The 9,758-nt window shown below is 52.3% G+C and overlaps 1 protein-coding gene and 1 long non-coding RNA gene across 3 annotated transcripts in view; one reads left to right on the forward strand and one right to left on the reverse strand.

The window, feature by feature from the left end:
• SPTBN2 (spectrin beta, non-erythrocytic 2) overlaps positions 1-8,770 on the reverse strand; it is a 38,140-nt gene extending 29,370 nt beyond the window's left edge. The window contains exons 1-2 of one of the 2 annotated variants that reach the window (XM_061202113.1): positions 8,524-8,770; positions 1,334-1,512 (exon numbers count right to left, since the gene is read on the reverse strand). In XM_061202113.1, coding sequence (XP_061058096.1) covers positions 1,334-1,490 — 157 coding nt within the window. In that variant the 5' untranslated portion in view covers positions 1,491-1,512; positions 8,524-8,770. Of the gene's footprint in view, positions 1-1,333; positions 1,513-7,858; positions 7,905-8,523 lie in introns of those variants that run through there. The other variant, XM_061202114.1, reaches the window with a different exon arrangement.
• LOC133098858 (uncharacterized) lies at positions 882-7,693 on the forward strand. Its single transcript, XR_009702257.1, has 3 exons — positions 882-970; positions 1,598-1,906; positions 5,737-7,693. It is a non-coding gene; the product is annotated as an uncharacterized LOC133098858 (long non-coding RNA).
• Positions 8,771-9,758: the final 988 nt, after the last annotated feature.

Genomic DNA, 9,758 nt, shown 5'->3' on the forward strand with positions numbered 1-9,758 from the left:
CGTGTGCACACAGACATCATGACCATTCTAGAGGCTACTCTTATCCAAAATCGGGGTACCAGGGAAACTTTCCCCCAAAGAGGTGAGATTCTCCATAACCCATGTCTTCTGCCTCCTCTCGTCTATAGAAACAGCAGTATGAGTATTTCACAAGCCAGCGCGTAGACCTGAGCAGACAGGGAGGCCCAGCAGAAAATGATAAGGGATCCCCAGAAGCAATGGCTACCACATGGGGATCCTCAGAATGGTGTTGGGCTGGCGGAAAAGAATTACCTGGAGAGCTTAAAAATTCCGATTCCTGGACCTTAAGTTCAAAGATTCTAATTCGGTGTGTCCAGAAAGGGGTTTGAGAACCTATATTTGTGAAAACATCCGTGGGTGATCCTGTAAAAAGTGCGGCCAAGTTTGGGAACCACCCCCCTCAGTGTCTCCCTTCTTATAGGAGGCCACCCCACCCATGCTGGGAGCACCACCTCTCAGGAAGGAGGAGCTGTGACCTCTCCCACTGCACTGGGCTGGGAGGCCAGCAGGTCAGTGGAAAAGACAAGGGTGGCATGGAGGAAGGAAACCAAAAAGGTGGGTGGCCTTGGGGTGTGTGGGTGACTCAGCCCCACGACAGCCGCAGCCGGTGGTGTCAGGTGGCAGCCGCACTCTTGTTGCCATGACAACTCCTCCCCAGAACGCAGGGAGGCCCGTCGAACGGGTTTGCTTGTGCTCGCAGGGGCTGAAGGAGAGAACCGAGGCCATAGGGGAGGGCAGGGGCTGAGGCAGGCAGGAGAATGGGCGGCTGCGGAAACCAGAGGCAGGCAGAGGGAACCTGTTTCAGGGAACCAGTAGATGAAATAGAGGGAGGAACAGGCGGCAGGTGGAAGGAACAGGTGGGGAGGGAGAGGAGAGGCTACTGGACTAGGAGGGAGAACAGGTGTGAGAGATGACAGTGGAAATCAAGGAAGAGACAAGAGGATGAAAGGTAAGGGAGAGGTGGGTGGAAACAGAACAGCAAGACTAAGAGCGGAAAAGAATTAAGGACCATGACTCAGGGATAGAGGCCAGGAAGTCAGCTGAGCGCAGAGGGGAACACAGCTGAGTCCCAGGGTCAGCATGGCTTCTCCCTGCTTGTGGGGAAGGAAGCTGGGCATGTTATGGATTGTGCGCGGTTTGTTCTTGAGGCTGGAGTTGGGGACCAGGGGCTTGGTAGGGTGATCTGGATTTCCCGCTCTAGTGCAGCAGCTTAGAAAGAGAGTCGGTCTTCCCATGAAGTTGAAGGACTCTTCATGACAAGCTTCCCATCCCAGCATTCTCAGCATCTCCCCCGGCCCTCCCCTGACCTCACCTGCCAGGGCCTTAATTCGAGACCTCTCAAAGAGGCGGGCTGAGCTGCTGTCATTGTCCCAGTCCGAGTCGGGCAGGTCCCAGCGGTTGTTGATGTCACTGTACTGGCCCTGGATCTCCAAGCTGTCAAAGTCTGTGGGTGACAGGGTGCTGCTCATGGTGGTGGATGGCCTCCTGCTCCTGCAAGGGGGAATGTGGCTGGTGAGGCGCATCTCAAAGCCACTGAGTCCAACACTCACCGTGTCCTCCTCTCTTCCTGCCCTAGATCTGCTCTGCTCTCCTGACGGCCAAAGGTTGTGGTCGTTGTTTTCACCAATGGAAATCATCCCCCAGTGGGAGAGAGGAAGCCATGGTGGAGAAGCAGAGAGACAGGAACACAACAGACACACATGGAGTGAGGCTGGAAAGCAGCAGTGTCTCAGAGCGACATAGTGGAGATGGTCTCCAGAGCCTCAGGTCAGAGGGGGACAGTGGGCAGGGGGCCGAAGGTGGTGATGGCCCTCAGCGTGGCTCAGGACAGCAGTGTGTACACCAGGGCAATGCAGGAAGCAGGCCTGGGACCCCTTGGGCAATAGTGAGTATAAACCGGAGTTCTTTCATTCCTGGTTCCACAAACTATTCTGAGTGCCCCCCGCCCCACCCCCGAGATGGCCTCCTATACCCTGTAAGCCAGGGATCCCCAGCCCCCGGGCCGCGGACTGGTATGGGTCCACGGCCCAATAGGAACCAGGCTGCAGAGCAGGAGGTGAGTGGCGGGTGAGTGAGCGAAGCATCACCTGCAGCTCCCCATCACTCCTCATCGCTGGCATTACCACCGTCCCCCCCACCCCCATGAAACCAAAAGGTTGGGGACTGCTGCTATAAGCGATTTGAGGTGAAAAGACCCACATCCTGCTCTCAGGCCAAGATGCATCTATGATACACCAGGAAGACTGATGCACTGCTAGTAAGTATGGATAAAGAGCCCAGGAGTTCAAAGGAGGACACAGTATGGTTATCTCCCCTTTTTTTCCTTTTACTTGTGACAGAGAATACTTAATAGGTGCTCAATGAACATCAGCTGTGATATGTGTCCTCGCCATTTACATGCATCACCTCATCACAACCCTCTGTGGGGCAAGGGTCCATTATCATCCCCATTTCATAGATGACGAAGTTGCTCCATGAAAGTTAAATCACGGTTCAAGGTCACTGGGAGGCAGCTGGAAGGCACAGAGCTGGGTTTTGAAGCGAGATTCTTTTTGACTCTGGAGGACAAGCTCTTAATCATAACATTTACATGTTCCTTGAACTTCCTGGAGCCCTTCAGAGCTCCCTTCTAGGGCCCAGGCTGGGGAAACTGGGACCATGTATGCTCGCCAGCACAACTCACGACTTATTTTACACAAACAAACCCTTTCCTTCTCCAAACTAACAAATGAGTTTCAGATTAGCTTCTAGGGATTTTTTTTTTTTAAACCTCTACTATCCAAAGTTCTCGAGTAATTCAGCAGCCATCCAAGAGAATGGAGGGGGCTGACTCTGTAACTGAACCCCAAATTCTGCATTTCTTATTTTCCTAGTGCCTCTCAAATACAAAGACATTTTCATCCTTAGCACCACTTCCTAGGGTTGGGGCTATGACCTTGGCAGTCTCTGGTTCTAGAAAGAAGGTATGGTACCTCTTGTGTGGTGTGGGGGAAGGAAGAAAGAATGGGTGGTGAGTTGTGGGTGGTTAGCGAGAAGTGTTCCCATGGGTGCGCAGGGCAGAACTTGGCTTCTGTCATTAAGTGGTTTCATGAAGCGGAACCTGCCCCACGTGAAGGCCAGGACTGACTACCCCTCCCCTTTCTCCCAAAAAGAAAACACACGCAAGCATTTCCCTGGGAGTTAAGGTCTCAGGTTCCTAGATTTGGGCTTTTCATTCCCTGTAATAGGAAAGAGAGCTTCATTTTTACTAGGCCGAGGACTCCTTTCTCATTTAAAATCCATCATTTTCCCTAATCCCCAGCAGATTCTTTGAATTTGCTCTGTAAATATTTATATAAAAATAAATTCGAGGGCAGAGTCAAGTCATCCTGAGCAAAGAGTGCTGTAGGCAAGGTGTGACCTGAACTAGAGTCCCCGAATACTCTCAGCCACTGGACAGGGAAGCAGCCTGAGCCCTGGGACCAATTCGAATTCCATTTCTCTGGGCCCCTCAGATTAGGGCTTCTTCCACAGCAGCCATGCTCACACTTAGCTCTGGGATGCACATTTCTAGCACTCCCACTCTCCCTGCACAGAGCTCTCCACAAAAAACCCTACATACAATGTCCCGCCTTCTATTCTGTGACCCTTTTTCCTTTTATCAGGAGTCACAAACCTACTAAAGCCAGCCCCCAGGGGTATGGCCAATGAGCTGTTATAAAAGAACTAATTTGGGATTCTTTTAGGTGGGCTTGCGCTTTCCACTTCTCTACAGGCCCCACCATTCCCTGTTGGCTCCTTCCCAGCCTTGTCACACATTTTTGTTACCTGCTTGGCCCCTGAAGGCCTCTGAGGTTTTCACACCTTGTTTTATATCTTTGTACTCCATAAAGAGCAGAAACTTAAAGAAGCAGACTGTCAGACCCCATCTCCAAACTGCTGTGTGTCCCCAGGACCTCTGGAAGCTGTACAAAACCTAAACATGTACCGCTTTGGCTTCTTTTTGGTATTCCAACTTTGTCCTCCTGACGGATCCTATTGGGACCGAGGCATGGGATCCAGACCTCTCAGGGAGGTCTGGGTGTTACAGCCTCTCCTATAACTTGGGGGAGAAAATATGAAGCTGGAACCTCTCCTTCTCCCAAATAAAATGGTCCCCTGGCTAAATCCAATTTGAGACATACACGCTTTTCATCCTGAGTTTCCAAGATGCCTCCCATCATATAGATAAGGAACCAAGATGGCACTGGTGTCCTTAGATCAGTGGTCCCCAACTTTTTTGGCCCCAGGGACTGGTTTCGTGGAAGACAATTTTTCCACGGATGGTGGTGGTGCGGGGAGGATGGTTCAGGCGGTAATGCGAGCGATGGGGAGCGATGGGGAGCGATGGGGAGCGGCAGATGAAGCTTCACTCACTCACCCGCTGCTCACTCCTGCTGTGCGGCCCGGTTCCTAACAGGCCGCAGACCCATACCGGTCCACGGCCCGGGGGTTGGGGACCCTTGCCTTAGGTCACAGGACTCCATGGGGCCACCATGTTGGAACTCCAAGGAGTTTATTCCCATAGTGAGTGATGCTTTCTGGTGTCCTTCAGCACAGTGGCTCTGAGAGCCTCTGAGTTTTGGTTTTCAAGCATTTGGGCTCTGCAGACCCCTGGCCTTTTGGACAATATGCTGTGTTCTATGTTCCCTGCTGCCATGTCCAGAGTCCTGTAGTTTTCTGGTTGAGTTTCTCTACATAGATCCCACCCTGGTTTCTTTTCTCTGATTTATCATTCCTCGCTTATGATTTGGGTCTCCATGCTCATTTCCTTAGTCAGCCTGTGCCCCAGCCCCACGACCCCCTAACTCAACTCTGTGCTGGGGAATCATCAACCTGATTCTTCTCCATGGATTCCTGGACTCTGGCAATAGGACGGTACAGCAGCTAATCCAGATTACAGATTACAGTTTCACCAATGCCTTATTCTTAGCCACTGACCTGGAGGCCAGGCCCAAGTAGCTTACATTGTTCATGCTATGATAAAGCCAACTCCCACCAGCTGCAAGTTTGGGGTCCTGCTAGATTATATGCCCAAGCGCTGCTGGATGCGGACTCTGCTCAGCCTAGTGCTGACCCTCAAGGGCAGCTGCCCCCTTCCCCTTTCCTCCCTTTCGCTGGCCTGTAAAGCTAGAAATCCTATCCCCCCGGGCTAGAGTCTGTCTTGTACCCTAATTCCTTCTCTCGCCACATCCTCCTCCTGATTAATTCTTTCCCTCCCTCAGAGACAGTTGATCATTCCCTCCTCTGTGCTCCCACAGCACTTCAGCATGCAGCTATTATTACACTTATCACATTGTATTACAGTCAGTTGTTTATGTGTCTCTCTGCCTGCTCCACTTTTAACCCATTGAGGACAAGGGCTGCATCTTACTCATGTTGGTGTTTTCCCAGTACAATAGGTATTCAATAAAGAGATATTGAATGAACTAATAAAGACCTATTGTATAGCACAGGGAACTGTACTCAATACTCTGTAATGACCTATACGGGAAAGGAATCTAAAAAAGAGTGGAGATATGTATATGTATAACTGATTCACTTTGCCGTACAGCAGAAACTAACACACTGTAAATCAACTATGCTCCAATAAAAATTTTTTAAAAAAGAAAAAAAAAGAACATTTTAAAAAGAGACATTGAATGAATGGGCCATAATTCTTTTTTTTTTTTTCCATCAAATTCATGTCTTTTTTAGGTTTAGAGGAAAAAACACAAGGAAAGAATGAAAATGGCATCAGAGAAGACCCTCTGCTTCTCATCTGGAGTACCGTCAGTGTTGAGCTCTATAGTTCAGGATCAGGGATTCTCAACCTTGCATGAATCGTAATTACCTGGAGGGCTATTAAAACACAGACCACTGGGTCCTGCTCCCCAGAGCTTCTGATTCAGGAGATCTGGGGTGGGGCCTGAGAATTTGCATTTCTAAACTGTTCCCAGATGATACTAAAGCTACTGGTCTGGAGACCACATCTTGAGGGCCACTGTTGTTCAAAAATGAGGAGCAGTTAGAATTACTTAGAGAAGCTATGAGGACAGAGAAGACACAAAGTTTCAGGGGTGAGTGTGACCTGAGGTTAGCCCCTGGGTCTGTTTAGGCTCTCTCCCATGCTAAACTCAAATACAACTTCCCCTCAGAAACCCCAAGACCCACAAAGAACCAGAAGCCTCAGGCAATGAGAGAGGAAAATGAAGATGGAGTGGGCTCTAGATCTAATGAGACAAATAGAGCTGATGGCTGGACACAGGCGAATCGCAGATGTGCGGAAGGACGACGATATGGCTGGAGACGCTGCTGGGAGGTGGAGTTGAACAAATGACAGCGGGATGAATAACAGATGAGAAGGAATGGGGACTTTGGCAAAGTAAAAATCTTATTTGACTCAAAGTATGAGTGGACCAGCAGAGAGATAAAAGGAAAAAGAAATCACAAACAAACTCGGGGCTCCTAGGACAGCAAAAGGAAATGCACGCAGGGCAACCAGAGAACCAAGAGAAGAAACCCCAACCATTTCCCTCAAGGCTGTATTCCTGATAAAGCACCAGGAACTCTCCTCCAAGGAGCTTAGGAACTGGGCTGAAGAGTGGGACTGGATTTTTGTTTGATCTTCTCCTTTAGAATCCTCCACTCAGGGCAGAATTATTCAGATTAATTTCCACTCCCTTGCTATGTCCCTCCCCCAAGTCTGTAACCGATGGGTTACATCAGTTTCTCTAAGGGACAAATCTAAGATCCCTATTAGCTTTTTTCTCCCTTATCCCTTGCTCTTCTGAATATGCCAAGAGGTTGCCCAGCACCTCAAGCTAAGTCACGTATTTGGAATTCACTCTGCCCCCTTCACCTTCAAGGGAAACTGGTTTATAGACACCGTGCCGGTGCCTGAACCGACCAGCTCTCCAGCGCCGGAATTGTGGCTGCTCTCGGAGGGGAGGAGGGCAGCTGAGAAACAACCCACGGAGACAGCATGTAGCAGGTTAGGACAGGGGCAAGTCTGCAGATCAGACAAGCGTGCAATGCCACGAGGTTAAAGGGGTAAAGTCGTTCTGAGCCACAGTGGATGGTAAATGCCGATTGTGGTGCTGGAGTTGGAACCGCTCAGGAGGAGGCCTTGCCCACTAGTTCTGTGCCCGCGGACTCCAAGCCCTCTGCATATCTCGGCCACAGGGACACCTTACGCTGCCTCTTCCCCGCCACCCGCAGGGGCTTCATTCTCCCTTCTTCCTCTGCCAGTGTTCCGGTCACCACAGCCAACCGTGTCCCTCTCTCACACACACTGTGAGGGAGCATAAAAGGAGAGCATGCAGCTAGCTACCAAAGAGGCGAGGAGAAGCCCACCGGCTCCAGAGGGAGCCCCCAGCTAGCTCCCGAGAGGGAGTCGGGCGCTCACAGCTGCGGGGCAGAGACAGCCGAGCGTGTCCGCAGCACTTGGACCGGCACCGGCCGGCCCGCCTCCGCGATGCGAACAGCTGGCGCTGTCAGACACGCTCAGAGCCCAGCGACCCGATCCCTTAACGCGTTTGTCAGCCCCAACTCTTCCAGACTCTTCTCTGGTCTCCGGAAAGGCCCGCGTCCCGCAAGCCTCGATCCCCGCTGCTCGCACACGGGTACCTGGGTGGCTGGCACTTGACTCTCCATCCTGTCCCCGGGACCCAGCGGGAGCGAGCGCCAGGAGCCGCATCTTCCCACCCCTGCTCCCCTGGCCGGCCCCGACCCCGACCCCGACCCCGACCCCGACCCCGACCCCGCCGCCCGCATGCGGCCGCACAAAGCGCACAGCCCCGCCGGCCGGGACAAAGCGGGCCCGGGCACCGGCACCTACCTCGGTGCGGAGCGCCGGCCGGACAGCCGGGAGCGCGACGGGCGGGGGCGCACCGGTTGTCGCCGCGCCCGCAGCCCAGCCGCGAGGGGCGGTTGCGGGCGGCGGCGGGGCGCACGGCAGGCTGCAGGCGGGCGCTGTCACGGGGCGCGAGCGGCGCGGGGAGCGCGCGGGGCCGGCGGTGGCGGGGCGCGGGCGCGAGCGACGGGACTGCGGCGCCGCGGAAGGAGGACAATAGCCTCCCCCTGCCGCAGGCCGCCGGCTCCCGCGGGAGGCTCGGGACCATCTGGAGCCGGCAGTCCCGCGGGGCTCGGGGCGGAGCCCGAGTCACCCCCTCCCCGCCCGGCGCCATGGCAACCGCGGCCCCTCTTGGGTCTCCGCTCAGCTCCCCGGCCCGGGGTCGCTGACCTTCCCCGGGGCGAACGCGGCGTCGGCTCCTCTGCCGGCTCCAGACCTACCCCCCCCACCCCCCGCCAACCCTGTGAGTGCCTCCAGAGCCCCGCCTTCCGGTCCTCGCCGGCCCTGGTCACCCTCGGGCCGTCCGGGTACCCCCCACAGCTTGGGGGCTCTGTCTCCGCAGTCTGAGTAGCCCACCTTTGTCCCTACTCCGCTTTTCGCCCCAAATCTGTATCCCCGGGACACGCAATGCCTCCTTTAATGGCACTCACCGCCCAGAAGATTTCCCAATATTCAGCCTCTGCTTCCCGTTTCAATTTTTCCTCTTTGGGCACCTCCAGTCAATCCATCTCCCTTTAAGCATTTCTTTCATCCAGCCCGTCTCTCTCTGGTCCTCCTTCGGTCAGGTAGGCCGGCTCTCTTTCCCAAAGCATCTCCACGGTACATGTGGAGATTCGTCTCCTCGCAGATCAGATTCTCAGAACAGTCATCACTGCAGCTTCTCTCAGCTCCTTCTCAGTTCCTCTCATTTATCAACCAGAATTCCGGCCTACTCACTGTCTTAAAAGGGAATGGGGGTGGGGACGGAAATGTCTCAGCCTGTCACAGCTGGGTTTCTCCTTGGTTTAGTAGCATCGGAGTGGTCTAAGGTGGAGTGGTCTAAGGTCTAGTGGTCTAAGGTCATCGAATAGTGAATTGCTATCTCCTTAAGAGAGGAAAGAATTACGCCCAAATCATAAAGTTATAGAGTGCCAGGTAGGTGCTAAAAGTGCGTTATCTCATGTGACCCCCCCCCCAACTCCAGCTCTAAGAGGTGGGTACAGTTCTTTCATACTAGGAGACTAAGCTAAGAGATGAACTAGTAATAATAGACTGAGCTTTGTACAGAGCAGTCTGAATTGAACCATTAGATTTTACTGCCCCTGAAGATGTGGGCCTGTTTCTACCTGAGAAATGCTTGAAATGGCCAAGTAAGGGTAATGTGAAGAATGGGCTTTGCCTGAATTATTGGTTTAAGGTTTTGTTTATTTATGACTAATGGCATTTTAGGATTTGGCTCCTTTCTGAAAAGGTATACATAATGAAACAAATATGTAAGTATTTGAAGTACTTTCCAGATATGATTTTGGTAAGGTGAAATCGTTTGTGTTAAACCCACTTGAAAATATTTTCAAGGTAAAAAAAAAAAAAAAAAAAAAAAAGCCCTGCTACCAATCCAAACTAGTTGTGTCATCTCACCTACCTGGCCTCAGTTTTCCTAGTCTATAAAATGGGTTGGGAGAGGGGTTGTTGTGTTAGTTGCACTAAAAGAAGAACTTGAAGTTCTCTCCCAGCTCTGATAGTCAGATTCCACCATTAAACTGGAACCAGGATTCTACCACCAAACTGGAACTTGGCCTTCCAGAGTGCACTTCACTGTTAGCTGTAATTCAGTCTATTTATTTATTAACAGTCACTCCTCAGGCAACAAAATCAAAGAAGTGAGGGCATAAGCTGCAGCTGTTCC

The sequence above is a fragment of the Eubalaena glacialis genome, chromosome 10 (assembly GCF_028564815.1).
Source record: "Eubalaena glacialis isolate mEubGla1 chromosome 10, mEubGla1.1.hap2.+ XY, whole genome shotgun sequence".
Classification (NCBI taxonomy): domain Eukaryota; kingdom Metazoa; phylum Chordata; class Mammalia; order Artiodactyla; family Balaenidae; genus Eubalaena; species Eubalaena glacialis.